Here is a 26,446-nt window from a genome sequence, read left to right as displayed (position 1 = left end):
TTTCCTTGTTTCTGGAGATTTTCCCTGTCATCGTGGCAACATAGGGAAAAGGTAAAGTGTTAATAAGCCTGTCTTTTCCTTATCCTCGCCCCTTTTTAAAACTCTAGGATCAGCTTCTTAATTACAGAATAATTGTATTTCCTTTTTCTTTTTTCTTGGTCATCATTTGTTACACTAAATTTTTATTGATGCCTTTTTGTAATAGAGAAATTACACATTGTTTTTTTGTTTATCCTTTTTGTTTTTCATGATTTTGACCTTGTGGTGTCCCCCTTTTAGGTTACATACCATTTTTCATTATTTTCTAAAGAGCTCCTGAAAACTATCCCCCTTACAAAGCCTTTTGAAATCATTCATTTTGAAATTTCACATGTCTAGCATTGGAGAGAGTAAATACTGCCATCTTATTGGTTTTCCATGTTGCCAGCTTTAATTGAGCTATACTTTGAAGTGCACTATTACCAAATCCTAGCTTTCTAAATCTGACTTCTCTGCAAAGCTGTCTGTCCATTCATCAGTTTCTACTTATTTATCTCCTTTTCATTCCTAATGTCTTTGTACCTTGTCTTTATAGCAGTCATACTACTTCAGTAGTCTAATCTTATCCTTTCTTCAAATTAGTTCTTTAAACTAATTATTCTTATAATCATATATTTTACCATGTCTTTCTTCAATTTAAAAATTTTTGATAGATCCGTGGGGGTGGGGGTGGGGGTGGGGGTGGGGGTTTAAAATGGCAGAGTAGTAAGGAGACCCTGGGCTTGTCTTGTCCCTCGAACACAGCTAGATCGACATCAAACCATTTGAATATCTAGAAAATTGATCTGAGGGTAACAGAACAATCTGAATAATTTGAGGGAGAGAACACGGCAGGTACATGGTGTGGAGAGGTGAATTGGGGGATAGAAGAGCCGTGGTGCTTCACATGGGAGGGAGCTGTTTTCCCAGGCAGGAGAAAGACAGAGGGAGAGAGAGCAGTGCATTGGGTTTGTGGAAGAAAGCACTCGCTATAAAAGCGTCTAAAGAGAAGGAGTGAAAACATGCACAGAGGACTACACAAGAAAAAACTACTCCCTGAAACCACTAATGGGGGAAAAAGGAGAGGGTTTCATTACTGCCAGTCTTTTATAAACAGCGGAGCACAGTCTGAAGTTTCAGAGGTCAGCCCCTGGTGCTACTTCAGTGAGGAAGCAGGGTGGAGACCTGGGAGCAGGCTGTCCAGTCTGAGGATCCCCTAGGTCGCATGGGGAGAAGCGGTTCCCCTGCTTGGAGTGCGTTTGGTAGAGGTGATATGGCCTCTCCACAAGCAAAACACCCAGTGGTCACCTTCAAGCCACCTCAGTCACCTGTATAGGAACAGAGATGTGGCTGAGGGCAGTAAACCCTGGTACCAGCTGTGTATTGTTATTTACCATAAACTCGAGCTGGTGCCAGTGCACCGTGGTGCAACCATTTTCCGGGACAAGCCGGCCCCAGACATAGCACAGCAAGACCGTTTCCCAGAGGATGGCTTTGAGCCATAGGGGTCTCTAAAATGTGGGGTTTTGAAACACAGCCATACCTGAAATAAGTTGGACTCTCAACTGATTGAGCACCCTAGGCGGCCTTTTTATCGTTTTTTTTTATTATATATATTTTTCTCTCTTCTCTTTTGTCTTCCAAGCTTCTTTTAACAAGCAGACCAAAACACACCTAGGATCTAGCTTCCATTATGTGATTTTTTTTTTTTTTTACTTTTTAAATTTTTATTTGATTCTGTTATTACTGTTTTTTCTCATCAAAAATGACAAGATAGAGGAATTCACCTCAAAAGAAAGAACAGGAAGATATGACAGCCAAGGATTTAATCAATGCAGTAAGATGTCTGAACTAGAATTTAGGGGTGCCTGGTTGGCTCAGTTGGTTAAGCGTCCAACTTCAGCTCAGGTCATGATCTTGCGGTCCTGAGTTCGAGCCCCGCATCGGGCTCTTGTGCTGACAGCTCAGAGCCTGGAGCCTGCTTTGGATTCTGTGTCTCTCTCTCTCTCTCTCTCTCTCTCTCTCTCTCTTTCTCTCTCTCTCTCTCTGCCCCTCCCCACCTCGCGCTCTGTCTCTCCTTCTCATAAATAAACATTAAAATTTTTTTTAAATGATTATAAGGATATTAGCTGGGCTTGGGGAATAAAAGCATAGAAGACACTAGAGAATCCATTTCTGCAGAGATAAAAGACCCGAAATCTACACGGAATGAAATTAAAAATGCTATAGCAACAAGGTGCCTGGGTGGCTCAGTCAGTTAAGCATATGACTCCTGATTTCAGCTCAAGTCATGATCTTGTGGATTGTAGGGTTGAGCCCCATGTCAGGCTGTGCTTACAGCATGGAGCCTGCTTGGGATTCTCTATCTCCCTCTCTCTGCCCCTTCCCTGCTTGCTCACATGCTCTTTTTCTCTCTCAAAATAAATAAATGTTTTAAAAACTGCTATAACCAAGATGCAGATCCAAATAGAGGCCATAAAAATGAGGATGGGCAAGGCAGAGGGGGAATTAGTGATACAGAAGATAAAATTGTGGAAAATAATGAAGCTGTAAAGAAGAGGGAAACAAAGGTCAGGGATCATGAAGGCAGACTTAGGGACCTCAGCAATTTACTAAATGTAATAACATTTGTATCATAGGAGTCCCAGAACATGAAGAGAGAGAAAAAGGGGCAGAAAGTTTGTGTAGCAAATTGTAGCTGAAAACTTACCCTAATCTGGGGAAGGACACAGACATCAAAATCCAAGAAGCATAGAGAACTCCCATTAAATTCAACAAAAGCCAGCCATTGCCAAGACATACCATAATCAAATTCTCAAAATACACACACAAGGAAAGAAACCTGAAAGCAGCATGGGGGAAAAAGTCCTTAACCTATAAGGGAAGACAAATCATGTTCACAGCATATCTGTCCACAAAACTTAGGCCAGAAAGGAGTGGCAATGTATTTTTATTTTCAACGTGCTGAATCGGAAAAATACACAGCCAAGAATACTGTATCCAGCAAGGCTGTCATTCAGAATAGAAGGAGAGATAAAGAGTCTCCCAGACAAAAACTAAAGGAGTTTATGACCACTAAACCCGCCCTATAGAAAATTTTAAGGGAGGACTCTTTGAGTGGAGGGGGGAGAAAAAAGACTAAAAGCAACAAAGAGTAGAAAGGACCAGAGAGCATCACCAAAAACACCAACTCTACAGGTAACACTATGATACTAAATTCATATCTTTCAATAATCACTCTGATTAAATTCTCTGCAGAATCAAAAGATGTAGGGTATCAGAATGGATAAAGACAAGATACATCTATATGCTGCCTACAAGAGACTCATTTTAGACCTAAAGACACCTGCAGATTGAAAGTGAGGGGATGGAGAACTGTCTATCATGTTAATGGATGTCAAAAGAAAGCCACAGTATTCATAATTAAATCAGACAAACTACATTTTAAAACAGCCTGTAAAGAGATGAAGAAGGGCATTATATCATAATTAAGGGTTCTATCCATTAAGAAGATCTAACAGTTATAAATATTTATGCCCCAACTTGGACCCACCCGAAGTATATAAATCAATTAATAATAAACTCATTGGTAATAATACAGTGATAGTTGGGGACTTTAGCATCCCATATACAACAATGGACAGGTCATCTAAGCAGAAAATCAACAAAGAAACAATGGCTTTGAATGATACTGGACCAGATGGACTTACCAGATACATTCAGAATATTTCATCTTTTCTTTTTTAAAATTTTTTTTAACGTTTATTTATTTTTGAGACAGAGAGCATGAATGGGGGAGGGTCAGAGAGAGAGGGAGACACAGAATCTGAAACACGCTCCAGGCTCTGAGCAGTCAGCACAGAGCCTGACGCGGGGCTTGAACTCACGGACCGCGAGATCATGACCTGAGCCGAAGTTGGACGCTTAACCTACTGAGCCACCCAGGCGCCCCAGAATATTTCATCTTAAAGCAATAGAATACACATTCTTTTTGAGTGCACATGGAATATTCTCCAAAAACAGATCATGTATTGGGTCACAAATCAGCTCTCATCAGGTACAAAAATATTGAGATAATACCATGCATATTTTCAGGTCACAATTCTATGAAACTTGAAGTAAACCACGCAAAAAAATTTGGAAAGCCTTCAGATACATGGACATTAAAGAATATCCTACTAAAAAATGAAATTAAAGAAGAAATTTTAAAAAATACATGAAAACAAATGAAAATGAAAACCCAATGGTCCAAAACCTTTGGGATGTAGCAAATGCAGTCCAAAAAGGGAAGTATAGTGCAATTCAGGCCTATCTCAAGACACAGGAAAGGCCCCAGATACATAACCTAACCTACGCCTAAAGGAGCTAGAAAAGGAACAGCAAATAAAGTCTAAAGCCAGCAGCAGCAGAACAAGGGAAATAAGATTAGAGCAGAAATAAAAGATATAGAAACAAACACACAAAAAAAATCAAAACCAAGAGCTGGTTCTTTGAAAGAATTAACAAAATTGATAAACCCTTAGCCAGACTTACCAAAAGAAAAGATAAAGGACCCAAATAGATAAAATCACAAGTGAAAGAGGAGAGATCACAATCAGCACCACAGAAATACAGTTATAAGAGAATATTATGAAAATGATATGCCTACAAACTGGGCAATCTGGAAGAAGTGGACAAATTCCTAGAAACTCACAAACTACCAAAACTGAAACAGGAAGAAATAGAAAGTTTGAACAGACCCATAGCCAGCAAAGAAATTGAATCAGTAATCAAAAATCTCCCAACAAATGAGTCCTGGGCCAGATGACTTCCCAGGGGAATTCTACCAGACATTTAAAGAAGAGTTAACACCTATTCTTCTCAAACTGTTCTAAAAATAGAAATGGAAGGAAAACTTCCAAACTCATTGAAGCCAGCATTACCTTCATTCAAAAATCAGATGAAGACCCCACTAAAAAGGAGAGTTACAAACAATACCCTGATGAACATGGATGCAAACATTCTCAACAAGATACTAGCAATTGTAAAAACAAAAAAAAAAAGGTACTAGCGAATCAAATCCAACAGTACATGAAAAGAATTACTCACTGTGATCAAGTGGGATTTATTCCTGGGCTACAGGGGTAGTTCAGTGTTTGCAAATCAATCAATCTGATACATACCCCACATTAATAAAAGAGAGGGTAAGAGCCATATGAGCCTGTCAATAGATGCAGAAAAATCATCTGACAAAATATAGCATCCATTCTTGTTAAAAACTAAGTAGGTATAGATGGACTATCATAAAGGCTATATATAAAAGACCCACAGCTAATACCGTCAAGTGGGGAAAACTGAGAGGTTTTCCTCTCTGGTCTGGAACAAGAGAGGGATGTCCATTCTCATCATTACTATTTAATATAGTACTGGAAATCGTAGTCTGAGCAATCAGACAACAAAAATAAAAGGCATCCATATTGGCAAGGAAGAAGTCAAACTTTCACTGTTTATTTGCAGACGATGTTATACTCTATGTAGAAAACCCAAAGACTCCACCAAAAAATTGCTCTAGCAATTTGCTAGTTGCTCTAGCAAAAAATTGCTAGAACTAACACATGAATTCAGCATAGTTGCAGTATATAAAATCAATGGGCAGAAATCTGTTGCATTTCTATACACCAATAACAAAGCAGCAGGAAAAGAAATAAAGGAATTGATTCCATTTGCAATTGTACCCAAAACAATAAGATACTTAGGTATAAACCCTAAGGAAGTAAAAGATGTATACTCTGAAAACTATAGAACACTTATGAAGGAAATTGAAGAGGACACAAAGAAATGGAAAAGCATTCCATGCTCATGGTTTGGAAAACAAACATTGTTAAAATGTCTATACTACCCAAAGCAGTCTTCATATTCAATGCTATCCCCATCAAAATACCACCAGCATTTTTCACAGAGCTACAACAAACAATCCTAAAACGTGTAAGGAGCCACAAAAGACCCCAAATAACCAAAGCAATACTGAAAAAGAAAAAAACAAATCATGATTCCGGATTTCAAGCTTTATTACAAAGCTTTAGGCGGGCTCCTGGGTGGCTTAGGCATTAAGCATCTGACTTTAGCTCAGGTCATCATTTCACGGTTCGTGAGTTTGAGTCCTACATCGGGTGAGCTTGAGCCTTGCTTCTGGTGAGCACAAGCCCTGCCTCAGATAAAAAAAACATGAGCTCCGCTCCCGCCCCCACCCCCACCCCACCGGCACCCTGTCTCTCTCTTCCCTTTGCTCACTTGCGCCATCTCTCTCTTTTTCTCAAAAACAAAAAAACAAAAAACTATAGTCATCAGGACAGTTTGGTACTGGCACAAAAACAGACACACAGATCAACGGAACAGGGTAGAAAACCCACAGATGGACTCCCCAACCATATAGTCAACTCATCTTTAACAAAGCAGAAAATAATATCCAATGGAAAAAAAAGAGTCTCTTCAACAAATGGTGTTGGGAAAACTGGATGGGGATAGGCAGAAAAATGAAACTGGACCACTTTCTTATACCATACACAGAAATAAATTCAAATTGATGGAAGACCTAAAAGTGAGACAGGAACCTATCAAAATCCTAGAAGAGAACACAGGCAGCAACCTCTTTGACCTCGACTGGTGCAGCTTCTTAATAGACATGTTGCTGAAGGCAGAAGAAACAAAAGCACACATGAACTATTGGGACTTCATCAAGATAAAAATCTTCTGCACAGTGAAGGAAACCGTCAACAAAACTAAAAGGTAGCCTATGGAATGGGCGAAGATATTTGCAAATGACATATCTGATAAAGGGTAGTATCCAAAATATTTAAAGAGCTTATCAAACTCAACACACGAAAAACAAATAATCCAGTGAAGAAATGGGCAGAAGACATGAATAGACACTTTTCCAGAGAAGACATCCAGATGGCCAACCTACACCTGAAAAGATACTCAACATCACTCATCTTCAGGGAAATGCAAATCAAAACCAGGATGAGATACCACCTCACACCTGTCAAAATGGCTAAAATTAACCACTCAGGAAACAACAGATGTTGGCAAGGATGCAAGAAACTAAAACTAGAATTACCCTACAATCCAGCAATTGCACTATTAGGTATTTACCCAAGTGATACAAACTACAGATTCAAAGGAGGTACATGCCTCCCAGTGTTTACAGCAGCATTATCAACAATAGCCAAACTATGAAGAGAGCCCAAATGCTCATCAACTGATGAATAGATAAGATGTGGTGTGTATGTGTGTGTGTGTGTGTGTGTGTGTATACACACACACACACACACACACACACACACACACACACATATATATAATGGTATATTACTCAGCCATCTAAAAGAATGAAGTCTTGCCATTTGCAATGATGTGGATGGAGCTAGAATGTGTTATGCTAAGCAAAATAAGTCAGAGAAAGACAAATACCATATGATTTCACTTATGTGTGGAATTTAAGAAACAAAACATGAATAAAAGGGAAGGGGAAGGGAAGAGAAGAGAGGGAACAAACCACAAGAGACTCTTAATGATAGAGAACAAACTATAGGTTGACAGAGGGAGGTGGGTGGGAGATGGGCTAGATGAGTGATGGGTACTAAGGAGGGCACTTGTGATGAATCACTGAATTCTCCTGAAACCAATTCTGCAAGGTATGCTAACTAACATTTAAGTAAAATTTAAATAAAAAACTTTTAATAGCTCCCAGTGTGTATAAAATAATACCCAAACTCTTTGCTTGATTTTCAAAGCTCTCCAGCTTTTGAAATTTTGTCATAGCTCTTTCACTTGGCCTTTTATTTCCACCCGTACCTTTCCATAAATGTTTGTTACGTTGTCTTCCTACTGTTCCTCAAAAACATAAACTTAACAAAAAAGCAGTTCTTGTTTACACACTGCAGTGTTTTTCTCTCAGCTACTCTCTACTTACTGGAATTTTATTCATTATTAAGAACATAGTTCAAATGCCATGCTGCTGCCTCCATGAAGCTCATTGAGGTAGTTAGTTGAGGACAATTGTATCTTCCCCTGTGGATTATAAATTTTTTTTTGAATAAGGATTATATCCTTATTTTTCCCCCATTTTTTATCTTTAATAATGTCTAGCACAGTTACATTGAACTTTGATGACCTTCTGTTTCTAGTGAACAAATATAAAAATTAAAAGGATTATTCATTGTGCTGAAGTAAGGTTTATCCTTGAAATATAAACCAGATATAAAACAATAAAAATAAAAATTGATCCCATTAGCAAGGCAAGTAATTTTTTTAATGTATAATTCAAATTTTTAAGATAAACTTTTCAGCATCAGTTACTGATAAAAATTTTTTTAACGTTAAGGGATTATATGATATGATAAAGTAGTGGCTCTCAAACTTTTGGGGTATCAGTGTCCTATTACGTAAAAATTATTGGGGACTTAAAAGAGCTGTTCTTTTTTTTTTTTTTTTTTTTTAATTTTTTTTTTTTTTAACGTTTTTATTTATTTTTGAGACAGAGAGAGACAGAGCATGAACGGGGGAGGGTCAGAGAGAGAGGGAGACACAGAATCTGAAACAGGCTCCAGGCTCTGAGCTGTCAGCACAGAGCCTGATGCGGGGCTCGAACTCACGGACCGCGAGATTATGACCCGAGCCGAAGTCAGCCGCTTAACTGACTGAGCCACCCAGGCGCCCAAAAGAGCTGTTCTTAAAAGGGTTTGTTTATGTGTCTCGATACTTACCATATTACAGAATGTAAAACCAAGAAATTTTTAAAATATTAGTTTGTGTTTAGGTAACAATAATAATCTGTCACGTTAACACAAAAAATATTTTTCGAGAAAAAAAAGTGAAGAGAATAGAATACATATACTGTTTTACAGTTCTCTTTAGTATCAGGCTTCATAGAAGACAACTGGATTTTTATATTTGCTTTTGAATTTAATCTTATGATATCATACATCAAGAAGCCTCTGGAAAACACTAACCACTGAGAGAGAGTGAGAATGAAAAAATGCAAATATCTTAACATGATTCTGAAAATATTTTTGATCTCATGGACCTTTTGAAAGAGTCTTGGGGGCCATCAGGGGAAACTGGACACACTTTGAAAACTGCTGTATTAAAATATATTTCCTTTATACTAAGAAATTAATATAATGAATAAACAGTAATGGATTAAGATAAAATAGAATTCTAAATATTGCATGTCTATGTGATTATATACTGTTAGAGAAAATATAATGAAACTTGCTAATACCTAAAAATATGAAATACTTTGTATTTATTTTTAAAAAATTAACATACAAGGAAGAATTGCCAGAGAAAACTTAGGTTCTGAGTGGATAGATTAAATAGTAAAAAGAGGGCACCTGAGTGGCTTAGTCAGTTCAGTGTCTGACTTTGGCTCAGGTCATGATCTCATGGTTATGAGTTCGAGCCCTGCATCAGGCTCTGCACTAACAGTGCAGAGCCTGTTTGGGATTCATTCTCTACCTCTCTCTCTCTTCCTCTTCCTCTCCCCCTCTCTCCCTCTCTCTCTCTCTCTCTCCCTCTCTCTCTGCCCCTCCCCTGTTGTCTCTCTCTTTCTAAATAAATAAATAAAATTTAAAATATATTGTAAAAAGAAAGAGCAAAGTAAGGCTAAATACACAATATACACAATATTAGTTACAGTCATCTTTAGATATTATACAGAATTTTGAAATGAAAATATTTTGGGGGGCACCTAATTGGCTCAGTCAGTTAAGCGTCTGACCCATGTATTCAGCTCAGGTCATGATCTCACAGTTCGTGGGTTTGAGCGCTACACAAACCTGACAGCACAGAGCTTGCTTGGGATTCTCTCCCTTCCCCCCTCTTTCTGCCCCTTCCTCACTCATGCTCTCTCTCTCTCTCAAAATAAATAAACATTTGAAAAATAATTAAAAGAGAAAGTATTTGTAAAGAAATAAGAGGTTTACCCACTGAGATTTGAAAATCTATTACCAAGTATATGTGGTCAAAATGTTCAAGTAGATTGAGTTGATTACTATAATAACCTCTTAAAAATTAATAACACAGTGATGGGAGGAAAATTTGATTTGATATTTCTTTTAAACAATAGATTTAAAATATTGAAAATAAGTGTCTTGTTTGTGATGCTGCCTAGAATTCACTGTAGTAGGTTTCAGATGGATCAGACCACTGTAAAAAGTTTAGGATACATTTTTGGTCCATTTACCTCAGCCTTGATGGGGGACATACACACTGGGTTTTTTTTTCAAAATACAGGACACCATCAACATAAGATTACTGTAAAAATGACATTTGTGTTTAGTCTAATAGTATACGTAAGTGGAAGTAAGATAATAAGTTATTTATGGATGTAAGTATTCCGTTTTAACTTCCTTAGGTGGAAATTAAGATGACATATATAAATTTTTAAAGTTTATTATCCAAAATATTTAAAGTATTGATGCAACTTGATTTAGTGGCAGAAACAAGGTACATTTTAATAAGAAGAGTGTAAAGCTCCATTACCAATTAAAGAAATGTAGATTAAAGATATAATTGTGACACTTAAATGTTTTCATGATTATAAATTTGTGTTCTGCATAAGTAAAACAACATAAATTACACATCTTAATGAAGGTAAATATGACAATACAAAATGATTATATCTTTTTCTTTGCTCCATTTTATGAACAGAATTTATTTAACTGAAAATATGATTTGGGCAAGAAGGTTGATAAAGTTCAGTAAGTAACAAAAAGAGAAGTTGTTAAATTATTTTAGAAGAAAGTAATAGTTCGCTCTAATTTTTTCTCCTTAAAGAAACAAGGTCCAACTAATCCAATGCTTTTTCATCTTGTTCGGGATGTCAAACAGGTAAGAGATTATTTTTGTTTTTGAAAATGCAATTTAAAAATTTGGTTACACTTCATCTGTTCCTAAAACACATTTAAGTAATGTCCATCTCAAAAATAGCAATAAAGTGACACTTTTTAGAACAAGGTAAAATAAGGGCTACATTTGTGGTAACAAAAGTAAAGAGAATAGTGTACCAGAAATCAACAAAAAGGAAAGTTAATTATATTCAGACCAAGTTTTGTGAGCTTCTAGTCATCTGAGATAGACTGTGATGAATTTCATAATGCTCATTGGTCCATAAAGGAAGATTATTGATAAAATGTGTCTTCTTTGTCTGTGTTCAGAAGAAATTTGTTTCCTGGGCCTTAGAGGACTTTGAATAAAGACATTGAGGGAAACACTGGATGATGATCTTCATGGCAGAGTTTGCCAAAAGTGCTGAAATGTTTGTGTTCATGTGTGCATGGTTTCTCTTTTCATATTCAGTATTGGTCATGGTGGAATATATAGCACTGTCATGTGGTTTAAAGCCATTCTGTGGGGACTAAACTTGATGTACTAATATTTCCCTTCTCTTCTATTGGGATTCTTTGTGAATTAATAGTTTTAGACATCTATTAAAAATTTTATAGTCATTTAAAATATTGGTATCCAGTAGTTTTATTTTCCTAGGTGAAAAGGTATTCATTTAATTAACTGAAATATTTTTGTAGTTTCTGAACTAAAATGCTTTCTAGAATTCTTCAAACTTTTACTTGTTAGTATATGTAAGTGTACTATTAAATAACTGAAAAATTAAAATAGAAATGTCATTTTCTGTTTTGATTTTTTTGTGTTTTGTCACTTATTTAATACTAAACTAGCTTCCCATGAGAAAAACTTAGACTTTATACTTAAAAATATTTTTTTCTTTAATTCAATTTTTTCCAGGTGTTTTCCCTTATAACTTTATTAAAAAATTTTGCATGTCATAAAATTCATTCAGAGTGTTCATTGGATTTTAGTATATTCAGTATATTGTGCTACTGTGACTATAAATTTTTTTTTTAATTTTTAAAAAGTTTATTTATTTATTTTGAGAGAGGCAGCCCGAGCATAAGTGGGGAAGGGGTAGGGAGAGAGGGAGAGAATCACAAGCAGACTTTGTGCTGTCAGCACAGAGACCGGTGGGGGCTCGAACTCACAAACTGTGAGATCATGACCTGAGCTGAAACCAGGAGTCAGCTGCTTAACCAACTGAGCCACCCAGTCACTCCTGCAGTCTAATTTTAGACTAACCCATTAGCAGTCCCTCTCCATTCCTGTTTTCTTTCTCTACTCCTTACTCTACTTTCTCTACTCCTCTGCCCCTGCTCTTGGCAACTGTTAATCTACTTTCTGTATGTCTGGATTTGCCTATTCTGGACATTTCACATTGTTTTTTTGTTTTGTTGTTTAAATAATTAAAGCTTTTTTTTTTTCTTCCTAGACGCTTGAGTGATGGGAGAGACCTTTAGTCCACGGGTTTCTAATGTTTATTTGAGAGACAGAGAGAGACAGAGCATGAGCTGGGGAGGGGCAGAGAGAGACAGATTCAGAGTCACAGAATGCGAAGCAGGTTCCAGGCTCTGAGCTGTCAGCATAGAGCTGGATGAGGGGCTCGAACTCATGAGCTGAGAGATCATGACCTGAGCTGAAGTTGGACGCTTAACCAACTGAGCTACCCAGGTGCCAGTCCAGCAGTTTCTAAAACACATTTGCGTTATGATTTACTTACATGGGTTAGCAGAAAGAACTGTAGTTGTTAATTCTAGAAACAAATATGAGATTTAGTATACACTACCTTTACCTTGGTGGCTATACTAAATAAGCCAAATTTTTTTATTTCTGTAAGTGAAAAATCCTAAAGCCAGTAATTGACTATTTTCAATTCAAATTAATAACTTGAGTGTTATAAGTAGTATTTGTATAGTTTGAGAAACTGCTTATTGTTTTTTTAGATAACTCGCATTATTTCCTGTAACTTTATTTCCCATTTAAATGGGACCATATCCTAATGGCATTTGTGAAGTTTTTATGTTTTTAATTTTTTAATGTTTGTTTATTTATTTCGAGAGAGAGAGAGAGAGCAGAGCAGGAGGAGAGAGAGGGAGAGAGAGAATCCCAAGCAGGCTCCATGTTCAGCATAGAGCCCTATGGGGGCTCAGTCTTGTGAACTGTGAGATATGACCTGAGCTGAAATTAAGAGTCAGACACTTAACCAACTGAGCTGGCTACCCAGGCACCCTTGTCAAATTTTTTATTTATTAATTTGAGTTTATTTATTTATTTTGAGAGAAAGAAAGTGCAGGTGGGGAAGGGGCAGAGAGAGAGGGAGAGAGAATACTCAGGGTCCATCCCACAACCCATGCAATCATGACCTGAGCTGGTCACCCTTTTAGTTTTATTTTTTTTAATTCGACAGAGGTGCCTAGGTGGTTCAGTCGGTTAAGCATACCACTCTTGATTTCGGCTCAGGTCATGATCACATGGTTAGTGAGTTTGAACCCTGCATTGGGCTCTGTGGTGACAGTGTAGAGCCTGCTTGGGATTCTCTCTTTCTCTCTCAGCCCCTCTCCCACTTGCATGCTCTGTTTCTCTCAAAACTAAATAAATAAACATTTAAAAAAAAAAAATCCAACTCTTGATTTCAGCTCAAGTCATAATTTCAGGTGGTGAGATCAGTCCCATTGTTGGGCTTGTGCTGGGCATGGAGTCTACTTCAGATTCTCTCTCTCTCTCTCTCTCTCTCTCTCTCTCTCTCTGCCCTTCCCTCATGCACTTGCATGCTCTCTCTTCACAAATAAAAATAAAAATAAAAATATCGTATATGACATCCTTGCTCATAAAGTATATTTTGAGGTTGCTCAAGACAAAAACAAAAATCTTGCACCTAAGATGAAAATACTTTTTATTTTTAAATCGGAGATTAAAGAATATAAGTATCTAGAAATTTAAAACTTCACAGATGAAACCAAATTATAACAGGTATAAACATTTTTTTAATGTTTATTTTTGAGAGAGAGAGAGAGAGAGAGAGAAAATGAGTGGGGGAGGGGCAGAGAGAGAGGGAGACACAAAATCCAAAGCAGGCTCCAGGCTCTGAGCTGTCAGCACGGAGCCTGATGTGGGGGTCAAACTCACAAACTGTGAGATCATGACTTGAGCCGAAGTCGGACACTTAACTGACTGAGCCACCCAGGTGCCCCACGGTATAAACATTTTTTAAAGTACTAAGTTCATGAGGTGATAATTAGGAAAATTGAAAGAATGGTGATGGTAGAAGGGCAGAATTAGTTGATATATGTAAATCATCTTATGATTAAGCCCTTTTAAGATTATTTAATGAGATTAACCAAATATTTGATTCTGAACAGGCAGTGTTTCCAAACTCACAAATGGCTCCTGTTCCAGGAGTTTATTTGTAAATTGATACCCTAGGGAAATGAAGTCTTAGTTCTAAACAGTGTTACAAGTGGTAGTTTAAATCTTAGATGAGGCTATAAAAACTTGTGTAACCTATAATATAGCCAATATAATTTTGGCTAAAAAATACTTATAAGTACTTATGGGCTTATTTGGAAACATAAGTAGCAATTATAGCATTATTTTTGCAGGAAAATGCAATTTATGGTATGTGCCACAGTGAAAATGGAATACTTGGCTCTTAGAAGTTCCTTTGCCTCTATGTGTGAAGTATTAGAGCAGTGGAAAGATAAAGGATCTGCTGCTGCAAGCCATACTTCTGTCCTGAGCATACCTTATGACTTCAGAACTTCAGAATTATCTCTTCTTACAGAGGAAATGGAGGACCAAGTTACTCCCTTCTCCCGCAAAGATAGCTGCAACCAACCCCAGCTTCCTGTAACAAGTAAACATTTGTCATTTTGGAGAGTAGGTGTCTTTATAGGCATGAATGGAAATATTGAGAAATATCTTGTTTATTTAAAACTAATGTTTTTGGGGCGCTTTTGTGGCTCAGTCATTTGGGTGGCCCACTACAGCTCAGGTCATGATCTCGTGGTCTGTGAGTTCGAGCCCTGCATCGGGCTCCCTGCTGACAGCTCAGAGCCTGGAGCCTGCCTCCGATTCTGTGCGTCTCTGTCTCTCTCTGTCCCTTCCCTGCTTGCTCTCTCTCTCTCAAAAATAATAAACATAAAAAAAAAATTAAAACTAATGTTTTGTTTCCAGGGAAATCTTCCTCCAGGATATAAGATCACCCTAATTGATATAGGACTCGTTATTGAATATCTTATGGGAGGAACTTACAGATGCACCTACACTCGGAAACGTTTTCGATTAATTTATAATAGTCTTGGTGGAAATAATCGGGTATGTAATATTTTGGGGGGGTGGTTTATATGTGTACTTTATACACTTTGTAAGTTAAAAATTCATACACTTTAAAAGTTTAAAACTACTAAATATAAGAACAGTGAAGTAACATCGTCTTAAAAATGGTTTTTTTCAACTAAGATACATAGAAATATTTTGTAATCGAAATCTAAAATCATTTTTGTATACATATACACACATATTTATGTATATATGTGTATATGTATATATTTATACATTTATATGTGTGTGTGTATATACACATATACGTATATGTGTGTGTGTGTATATATATATATATTTGGATTGATTATTGAATTTTTATAGCATATTAGTATATTTAAGTGTGTAAAAACGAATAAGCTTTCATTTTCAGAGGTCTGGCCGAAATACCTCCAGCAGCACTCCTCAGTTGCGCAAGAGTCATGAATCTTTTGGCAATAGGGCAGATAAAAAGGAAAAAATGAGACACAATCATTTCATTAAAACAGCACAACCCTATCGACCAAAGGTATGTTTGCATAAATACTACCCTTTCTGAATTTTGTTCTTTCTAATTTACTAGTATTTATGAAATAAAAAATTGCTTGTTTTAGTAAGAATCAACTTACGTTTGTAGATACATTTTTGATTATTTATTTTCCCATATACAAAAAGATATTCATTATGAGTTAACAATTCTATTAAGTTTTTGTATTTAGCTGTGATAATAAAAATTTTTAAATATTTTGATAAATGCTAAACCGCCTCCTCTTATTCCACTTTAACTTGATTAACAACATGCAAGACAATGTGTCTTATCCAAACTTGTCTTTCATTAAAATTATGTTTTATCAGATATTGAAATATTTAGGCACTTTAATTTTGGAAAACTTTATTACAAAGACATTTTTTTTAATTATTTGTTCATTCAGGAATAGAATTTGTTGATTCATCACTTACTTATAACACCCAGTGCTCATCCCATCCAGTGTCCTCCTTAATGCCCCTTGTCCCTTTAGCCCTTTCCCTCGCCCAACATCCTGCCAGCAACCCTCAGTTTATTCTCTGTATTTTAGGAGTCTCTTATGGTTTGTCTCCCTCTCTGTTTTTATCTTATTTTTGCTTCCCTTCCCTTATGTTCATCTGTTTTGTATCTTAAATTCCACCAATGAATGAAATCATATGACATGCCTTTCTCTGACTGACTTATTTAGCTTAGCATATTACACTCGTTCCAGCCACATTATTGCAAATGGCAAGATTTCATTCTTTTTCATCGCTAAGTAGTATTCCATTGAATATATATACACCATGTCTTCTTTATCCATTCATCAGTTGATGGACATTTGGACTTTTTCCATACTTTTGGCTATTCTCAAAAGTGTTGCTGTAAACATTGGGGTACATGTGCCCCTTTCAGATCAGCATTTTTGTATCCTTTAGATAAATACCTCATTCTGCAATTGCTGGGTGGTAGGATAGTTCTATTTTTAATTTTGTGAGGAACTTCCATACTGTTTTCAAGAGTGGCTGCACCAGTTTGCATTCCCACCAGCAGTGTAAAAGCTTACCCCTTTCTCTGCATCCTCGCCAATATCTGTTGTTGCCTGAGTTGTTAATTTTAACCATTCTGACAGGTGTGAGGTAATATCTCAGTGTGGTTTTGATATATATTTCCCTGATGATGAGTGATGTTGAGCATTTTTTTTTTTATATATATGTTAGCCATCTGGATGTCTTCTTTGGAAAAGTGTCTATTGATGCAAATACCTTTTTTTTTTTTGAAATAACATTTTGGTAAAATTTGAGCTATAATAAAATCAAGTATATAAAATTTATACTATTTTGATTTGTGCAGTTGTATGAAGTTGAACAGTACAAAGAAGATTTTATAAAATCTGAGATTAACGTCATATGGCCTTATTATAATGAATCTTAGATATTTGTTTTCCCTTGAAGATTGATACAGCTGTGGAAGAAGGAAAGAAAAAAAGAGCCAAAGATGAAATTGTAGACATTGATGATCCGGAAACCAAGCGCTTTCCTTATCCACTTAATGAACTGTTAATTTGGGCTTGCCTTATGAAGAGGCAGGTCATGGCCCGTTTTTTATGGCAGCATGGTGAAGAATCAATGGCTAAAGCATTAGTTGCCTGTAAGATCTATCGTTCAATGGCATATGAAGCAAAGCAGAGTGATCTCGTAGATGATACTTCAGAAGAATTGAAACAGTATTCTAAGTAAGTTAGATTTTATCATTTCATTTAAAAAATACATCAAGATCATATTTAAATGGAGGTTATAGTGTCATGCACTATGTGGGTATATATGTGTGTGTGTGTATATATATATATATATATATATATATAATTTTATTGGTACAATTAAAATATTTTTTTTAAATTCAGAAGGAAACATTGCTGCTTATGCATGTAAAAAGAGGTTTATTATATTGTTTAAATTCAAGAGTTAAATATTTTGGCAAGAAAGAAATCCATAAGTCATCTTATTAATTGCACATACTAGCAATTAATTCGATTAGGAAAAGTTTCATTTGAAGTGGTAAGGAAAGGAAGAAAGTGAGGTTTGAACTGTGTTCTAAGGAAATGAATTCAACTGGAAGGGCATTTCAGAGGTGGAACTATATATATTGAAGAGTAAAACAGTTCACAGAAGTTTACACTTAGAGGAATAATAGAATATTAAGCTGAAAAGATACTTTGTAATAAACTTTATGATAGAAAATAGGACCTCCCTCTGCCAAAATGGACTGTCTTTGGAAGAGAGTCAGAGTTGTACTGAAAATAACAAGAAGTGATCTTAGAATTACTTACTGAGTATCTAAGGTTCAGGTGTTTTCATGATTAGGTTAGTCCCTGTTCACATTAGTCTTTCTACTGGCTATCAACCCTTTTCTATGTTTGAAATACTATATAGATATGACTTTTTGAACAGAGCATCTGAACATTGTCAGTTTGGGTTTCCTGTGAAGCTGCAGGTTTATTTCCAAGATGAGGAGAAAGTGCTCTAGAGTTACCTTTACAGACTTGTTCTTAATATGACATATTTTAATATTTTGTGATATCCACGTAGTAGTAGATATCTGAAAACATAGGGCTGTGATTCTAATGCCTTACAGTTCCCTGATTGTGTGTGTGAAATTATTAAAAATGGGAACATGTTACGAAATTATTTAAGAATAATGTTTAAAACTGCAGTTTGGTAGTATGAATGTTTTGGTTTTTATCTTTTGATAGTGATTTTGGTCAACTCGCAGTTGAATTATTGGAACAGTCCTTCAGACAAGATGAAACCATGGCTATGAAATTGCTCACTTATGAACTGAAAAACTGGAGTAACTCTACCTGCCTCAAGTTGGCAGTTTCTTCAAGACTTAGACCCTTTGTAGCCCACACCTGTACGCAAATGTTGTTATCTGATATGTGGATGGGAAGGCTGAATATGAGGAAAAATTCCTGGTACAAGGTATATTTAGAAACAATTTGGTATATAGTGTGTGATTAGATAAAAAGAACAGAGGAATTAGCCCAGATATATAGTAAAATGCCCCGATTTGTGAGGGTGGTGGAGGTGGCAGTGTTGGCGTTTTATCTCAAGTGGCATTAAACGGCCTCTTTTTTCCTCCCTATTCTTCACTCTGAATCCTTTTCAAGTGTAACGTATAATGATTATTGCCTCTCTCTGAGCCAGAGGCATGAGGGCAACAAATGGAAGTGTTGGTGTTTATAGCCCTGAGCAGGCATGAAAAAAAGTTGCTTCTTTATGAAAAGATAATTTTAAATTCTCAAGTTCAGGACCTGTCTACTAACTTAATAATTTGTTACTTTTAATTTACTTGAAGTATATTGGATGTACCTAGTTTTTATGGTTAAGAATTTGGATAAAATGTTGACTGGTACTTTGGGTTCGTCACAGTGAGAGATACTACTTTAAACTTTCCTTTTCGTTATCTTATATCTTAAATAAGGTACAGAAATGTAGAAGGCAGAAATCAGGCAAGTAGTTTAACCATTGTAAGTGGGTAACAAATACTGATCATCTAATAAAAATAATGGTGAAAGATTAACCAATAGAAAACCTGATACACAATTATAATTTCTTTGTGTTTTAGGATTTTGCAATAATACATAAAATTTTACAAATAAACTTGTTTGTTTATAGAGGCACAAGCTGAATAATCATGTTATGACATGGAACACTTGCATTGAGATTTAGGATAAAATTATGCACATAGCAATTTCATAAGGCTTTAATTTTATTTAAACAAAAATGTGTTTTCTGAACAAATTATGAACTGTTTTTTTTAAAAGGACACATCTATAATAATTATTCTGTAATAATTATTAAGTCTTTTCTATATCATCATAATCATAATACTGACATGTTTTGTTACTCCTTAAAATAATTCAACCTGGGCCTCTTTAAATATAATATGTAAGTAAAAAGTCATGTTTTTGAGTTTTTTTTCCCCCTATGCTAACAGGGGCAAACTGGCTAACTAATAATCAAGATATTTAATAGCTTTTTATTCTTGAAGGTCATTAATTTTAAAATGTAAACTTACATGTTTCTAAATTTTTAGGTCATATTAAGCATTTTAGTTCCGCCTGCCATATTAATGCTAGAATATAAAACAAAGGCAGAAATGTCTCATATTCCACAATCTCAAGATGCCCATCAAATGACAATGGAAGATAGCGAAAACAACTTTCAGAACATAGCAGAAGAGATTCCCATGGTAAGGAGGAAAACTGTTTTTAAGTAAATATAAATTTTTTGTGAATAAATATATGATAAGTGTTATTTTTATTTTAGGAAGTGTTTAAAGAAGTAAGAATATTGGACAGCAATGAAGGAAAGAATGAAATGGAGATACAAATAAAATCAAAAAAGCTTCCCATTACACGAAAGTTTTATGCCTTTTATCATGCCCCAATTGTAAAATTCTGGTTTAATACGGTATGTTGTATGTTTTTAAGCTGTATGAGCATAATGGTTTTTAAAGGATAGGCTTTAGGGGACCTTTGGTCTAAAGTCCGTATTAACTTTGACATAACTTAGATTACTGACAAGCCATTTTCCATTTAAAAGAGCACATGTTTAACTTAGTTTTATCTCATTTGCCATCATAAAAAATGATAAACACTAACAAATCTTAGATCAAATTGAAACTAGAAATTTTCTAAGCAAAAATGTGATAACCATATGCCTTTGTAAGTGGGCATCAAATACTAATTGTCCACCAAAAACATTGGCAAAAGTTAACCAGAAGAGACACTGTGTCAGTATGTCAGAAAGACATGTCTTTGTGCTTTAGGATTTTGCAGAGAATGTGTAGACTTTTTGAAATGAACCTTTTTGCAGTGTTAATTTGAAGGTCAGAAGTAATGTAGGTCATTCATATCGTTTTATTTATTGGCTTATTTCCTTAATCATACTATAGTACATGTTTTATCATCTGACACATAATTGGCTTTTCTCTTGCTTTCTGAAAGAACAGTTTTTTCTCCCAGGTAAATATGTCCATGGGGGAGAGACTCACCTCAAGAAATATATGAGATTAGCCCCAACTTTTAACCATGGGTTGAGTGAATGAGTTTTTATTCCCCTTCCCAGAAAAATTCTTAAAAAAAATTTTTTTTTAATGTTTATTTATTTTTGAGAGAGAGAGACAGAGTACGAGTGGGAGAGGGGCAGAGAGAGGGAGACACAGAATGAAGCAGGCTCCAGGCCTTGACCCCTCAGCACAGAGCCCGACGGAGGGCTCAAACTCACAGACTGCAAATCATGACCTGAGCTGAAGTTGGATGCTTAATTGACTGAGCCACCCAGGCGCCCCCCAGAAAAATTCTTAAATTGTGTATTTTGTTATTATTTTATTGTTTTTCACTTTCATCACGTTTGCATTCATGTGAGTGACTATTTAAAAATGGATAGCCCTGGTGGCCAAATAGAGATATCTCTTTCTTCTTATTTATTGGAGTTTACTTCCCTACCCTGCCATATCTTTAATCATGAATATGGCTTATTTTAACACTTGGAGAGGCAAGGAGAGTGATGTGAGGATTCTTGAATACAGTTGTTTAAGGGTCAACTAAGTCTTGGGTTTCCTCTGAAATGAAATGACTCTTCAGATGTTGTTATACATAGATCTTATCACTTTACCCCAATCTTTTCTGTTAAGAGTATCACAAGTGGGATGATCCCTTACCTAGGGAAGATGCTTTTTTTTGTTCTTAATTTGTTTATTTTGAGAGAGCGAGAAAGAGAGAGTGACATGCTAGCAGGGAAAGGCAGAGAGAGGGAGAGAGAGAATCCCAAGTAGGCCCATGCCATCAGGTCAGTGCCGAGCCCAATGTAGGACTCAATCCCATGAACTATGAGATCATGACCTGAGCCAAAATCAAGAGTGGGATGCTTAACCAACTGAGCCACCCCTGTGCCCCAGGAAAATGGTTTTCTTATCTGTTTTCATTTCTTGGGATTCAAATCCACAGTGACTGGGAGTTAGGAAAATACCAGTTGTATTTCTGGGAATGCTGTTTGGTTGGGGGAAGAAGGAAGCAGGTAGTATGTGTTTCTTGATGATGATAGTGATGAATTTCTATAATATATTTAATATATAGGTATAAGTTAAATGGAATTATATGAACTATGCTGAGAACATAAATCTTGTATAATTTCTCCTGTGTGAAGTACTGAAAAGTCATCAAAGTTCTAGAACAACACACTTATATTCTGGGAACCATTTGTATTTTGATTGATAAAAGCAGTGTATACACTGAAGAGTTACTTCTAAAACTTTAATGATTGAAGCTGGGAGATAGTTCACAGGGGTTCATTTAGTCTCTTTTTCTGTGTGTTTGAAAATTTTTATAGTAAAACATTTTACTTCATAATACTATTTATATTTTGTATTTTTTTTAATTAGCTGGCATACTTAGGATTTCTGATGCTTTATACATTTGTGGTTCTTGTACAAATGGAACGATTACCTTCAGTTCAAGAATGGATTGTTATTGCTTATATTTTTACCTATGCTATCGAGAAAGTCCGTGAGGTATGTCTTTAGTTTTTCCTACCAGTAACTTACTATATGTGTAGAAGGTGTTTTGTTTGTTTTTTTGGTATGAATATGGGTATGGGTATGTGTATGTGTTATCATTTCAGTAGGTGATGACATTATAGAACATGTTTTTACTGTTCTAAAAATTGTGGCGTAAGAATAGAAATCAGTGGGGGTGCCTGGCTGGCTCAGTTGATTAAGTGTCTGACTCTTTTTTTTTTTTTTTTTTTTTTGAGACAGAGAGAGACAGAGCATGAACGGGGGAGGGTCAGAGAGAGAGGGAGACACAGAGTCTGAAACAGGCTCCAGGCTCTGAGCAGTCAGCACAGAGCCCGACGCGGGGCTCGAACTCACAGACCGCGAGATCATGACCTGAGCCGAAGTCGGCCACTTAACTGACTGAGCCACCCAGGCGCCCCAAGTGTCTGACTCTTGATCTGAGGATCATGAGTTCATGTTTTATATATTTATGGAATCTGTTGTTTTACAAACATGTTTGAAAAAATTAAATTGTTAAATGAAAAAAGTAAGTTGCAAAGAATTTTTTTAAGTGCACATTCATAAAATAGTTCTGTAAGGATTCTTTAATTATAATAACAGTGGTTGCCTCTAGTCGGAAGGGAAGTTAATTGGCTGAGGAACCAAGAGTGGATGGGAGACTTTTCAATACTTACTTTTTTAATGTTTATTTACTTTTGAGAAGAGAGAGAGAGAGCAAGCACAAGCCAGGAAGGAGCATAGAGAGGGAGGGCACTCAGAATCTGAAGCAGGCTCCGTGCTGACAGCAGAGAGCCCGATGTGGGGCTCAAACTCGTGAACCATGAGATCATGACCTGAGCCAAAGTCAGACACCTAACCGACTGAGCCACCCAGGCGCCCCTTCAGTACTTATTTTTATATACACTATAATTTTAAAGCTGTAAATATATTACCATTCCCCACCCAAAAAAAATTTTTTTTTATTTTTATATTTAAGGGAAGAGATAAGTACAGGTACTTAAACCACTGAGTTGTTTACTTTCTGCAAAGAAGACACCTTTGGAAGATTCTACTAGGATATTCTTTTGTTGTTTCGATGAAAAATAAAACAACTTTCAGAAGTATCTCACTTTCTAGAGAACTGTGTTCTAATTTGAGATTTTCAAATTATTAGTAAGATGACCTTGATTGAATAGGTCATTTATTTGTGGGTATATATACATACTTATATGGGTTTATATATACACACACATATATGTATGTGGAATGAGGACAAGTAGTATCTGTCTCTGATATCTTACTGAATTGTTTTAGTGGTCAAATACATCATCAGATGCCAAGATAATCAAACATATTTTGCCAAATGCCATGTGAGAAATACTGTATAATTTCACTTATATATGAGATCCAACAAAAAAAAAAAAAAAACAAAAAAACAAGCAAACACACAAACAGACCTGTAAATACAGAGAACAAAGTGATGGTGGAGGAGGAGGAGAGGAGAGATTGGCAAAACGAGTGAAGGGGAGTAGGAGGTACTGACTTGTAGTTATGGAATGAATAAGTCATGGGGCTGAAATGTACAGCATAGTTGGAATATAGTCATTGGTATTGTAACAGCATTGTGTGGTGACAGATGGTAGCTACACTTGTGAACATAGCATAAGGTATAGAGTTGTTGAATCACTATGTTGTATACATGAAGCTAATGTAACGTGTTAACTGTACTTCAATTAAAAAAAATACTTTGAAATATTAAAATATATAAAATTCTACTGTGATATTATAATTGAATGCTGGTATATGTTTTAATAGGAAGAAACTGATTTCTTAAACAGCTTAATTAGATTTTTTTTTTTTTTTTTTATCCTTAGATCTTTATGTCTGAAGCTGGGAAAATAAGCCAGAAGATTAAAGTGTGGTTTAGTGATTACTTCAATATCAGTGATACAATTGCTATAATTTCTTTCTTCATTGGATTTGGACTAAGATTTGGAGCAAAATGGAACTTTGAGAATGCATATGATAATTATGTTTTTGTTGCTGGAAGATTAATTTACTGTCTTAACATAATATTTTGGTATGTGCGTTTGCTAGACTTTCTAGCTGTAAATCAACAGGCAGGACCTTATGTAATGATGATTGGAAAAATGGTAAGTTGAGAGGCATCTAATAGTATTCATGGGTTTATTGATATGTTTTCTTAAAATCATAAAAACCTGTTACTAACATAGTTTTGCTTGAATTAGAGAATGTTACTTCATTTTTATTTGCTTCATACTTCAAATCAGCCATTCCTCCAGATATTAACTTTTGAAGAAAATATGTGATGGGATAAGATTATGAAAACCACGTTCTTTTTGTTTTATCTTAAAATGTTTTAGTTTTTATTTTTTTTTAAATTTTTTTTCAACGTTTTTGTTTATTTTTTTGGGACAGAGAGAGACAGAGCATGAACGGGGGAGGGGCAGAGAGAGAGGGAGACACAGAATCGGAAACAGGCTCCAGGCTCCGAGCCATCAGCCCAGAGCCTGACGCGGGGCTCGAACTCACGGACCGCGAGATTGTGACCTGGCTGAAGTCGGACGCTTAACCGACTGCACCACCCAGGCGCCCCAAAATGTTTTAGTTTTTAAATGCTACTTTCTAGAAGCATTTGAGATCAGAATGAAAAATACAAGTTTATTAGCTACCATTGTTGAAGTTCTTTTTGTCTTTACTACTACTACTACTACTACTACTACTACCCTAAACCAGTCCATTATCTGGCACCTGCAGTAATGTAGTAAAATCTATTTACTCATAACCACTGTGGCCTATCTTTAATCTATATTATAGCTAGAGTAATTTCAAAATGCATATCTGAATATGTCATACCCACTTTGTAAAAAATCTAAAGCTTTTTCATTACCCCTAGAGATCATTATACTTAATGAAATCCTTAAACCCTGCCCAGTATGACTTCTTGCTTTTCTTTTTTTACTTTTAATTTTGAGTTAATTATAGATTCACATGCAGTTTTAAGAAATGATAGAGATCTTATGTACTTTTTACCTTGTTTCTTCCAATAGAAACATCTTCCTTGCTTTCTAAGTCTCATCTCTTTTTTTTTTTTAAATACATGAAATTTATTGTCAGATTGATTTCCATACAACACCCAGTGCTCATCCCAAAAGATGCCCTCTTCAATACCCATCACAGAGGTCTAAGTCTCATCTCTTAACCAGTTTTTGACCTCTTAACTATGCTGTAGTCATACAGGCTTTTCTCTGATTTTTTTAATACAGTCCCTATCATGGTACCATAGCTTATGTTCTTCTTTCTGCCAGAAATGACTACCCTTATCTACACTGACATCCTTAGCTTTTTTGACTAAGTTAGGTTTATCCTGCAGATCACATCTCCAACATGATTTTTTTAGGGGAGTTTTTTTAATCTTTTTCTGCTAGATCAGGTTTATTTGCTGTATAATTTTATGGGGCCCATGTTCCTCTTATACAGAATATTTATATCTAACTATATTTTATTTTATTAAAAAATTTTTTTTTAACATTTATTATTGAGAGACAGAGCATGAGCATGGGAAAGGCAGAGAGAGGGGGAGATACAGAATTATTGTTAATTTATTGCATATATATGCAAATGTCATAATAATTATTTAGGTTGATTTATTGTAGTAGATTAAAGTACAGATTTATTGTAAATGTAGTCTCTTAATCTGTGTGGGTCTTCCCCCTGTAGATTATTATTTGTGGATGAATACTATGTTGTTGGAGTAAGACAGTATTCACTTTTTTAGATGTAAATACTGAGCACTTGTACACTTAGATAAGTGGATAGAAATTAACTCTTAGAATTCTTGAATAATGATTTCACTTAATTCTTAGAATTCTTGAGTAATGATACCAAAATTCACATTGTGATTTAACAGTAAATTTTTTTTTATTGATTTATTAGGTGATAGTTCAATTAGGCTCTTTTTCAACTTTGTTGAAATTAAAGAATTGCAGACTACCTGATTTGTAAAAGGATTTTTTAACCATTTATTAGTTTCATTTATTTTTTCAACACCCATGCTGATAATTCAGTTTATTGTTTTACTTAGCTCCTAGGAGGTTTTCACAGTGTAGGATAAGGCACCATGGTGTGGAGTTCAAGATGGGTGAGAACAAA

General features: G+C 35.6%; 1 protein-coding gene across 2 annotated transcripts in view; it reads left to right on the top strand.

Annotated features, from left to right (window-relative positions):
* TRPM7 (transient receptor potential cation channel subfamily M member 7) overlaps positions 1-26,446 on the top strand; it is a 121,429-nt gene that overhangs the window by 56,351 nt on the left and 38,632 nt on the right. For both annotated transcript variants that reach the window (XM_049611653.1, XM_049611652.1), the window contains exons 13-21: positions 10,837-10,890; positions 15,082-15,222; positions 15,602-15,736; positions 17,167-17,447; positions 18,465-18,693; positions 19,811-19,966; positions 20,044-20,187; positions 22,160-22,288; positions 24,148-24,426. In XM_049611653.1, coding sequence (XP_049467610.1) covers positions 10,837-10,890; positions 15,082-15,222; positions 15,602-15,736; positions 17,167-17,447; positions 18,465-18,693; positions 19,811-19,966; positions 20,044-20,187; positions 22,160-22,288; positions 24,148-24,426 — 1,548 coding nt within the window. The remainder of the gene's footprint in view (positions 1-10,836; positions 10,891-15,081; positions 15,223-15,601; positions 15,737-17,166; positions 17,448-18,464; positions 18,694-19,810; positions 19,967-20,043; positions 20,188-22,159; positions 22,289-24,147; positions 24,427-26,446) is intronic.

Source organism: Panthera uncia, assembly GCF_023721935.1.
Source record: "Panthera uncia isolate 11264 chromosome B3 unlocalized genomic scaffold, Puncia_PCG_1.0 HiC_scaffold_1, whole genome shotgun sequence".
In the NCBI taxonomy this organism is placed as follows: domain Eukaryota; kingdom Metazoa; phylum Chordata; class Mammalia; order Carnivora; family Felidae; genus Panthera; species Panthera uncia.
This window is presented reverse-complemented; position numbering and strand designations above follow the sequence as displayed.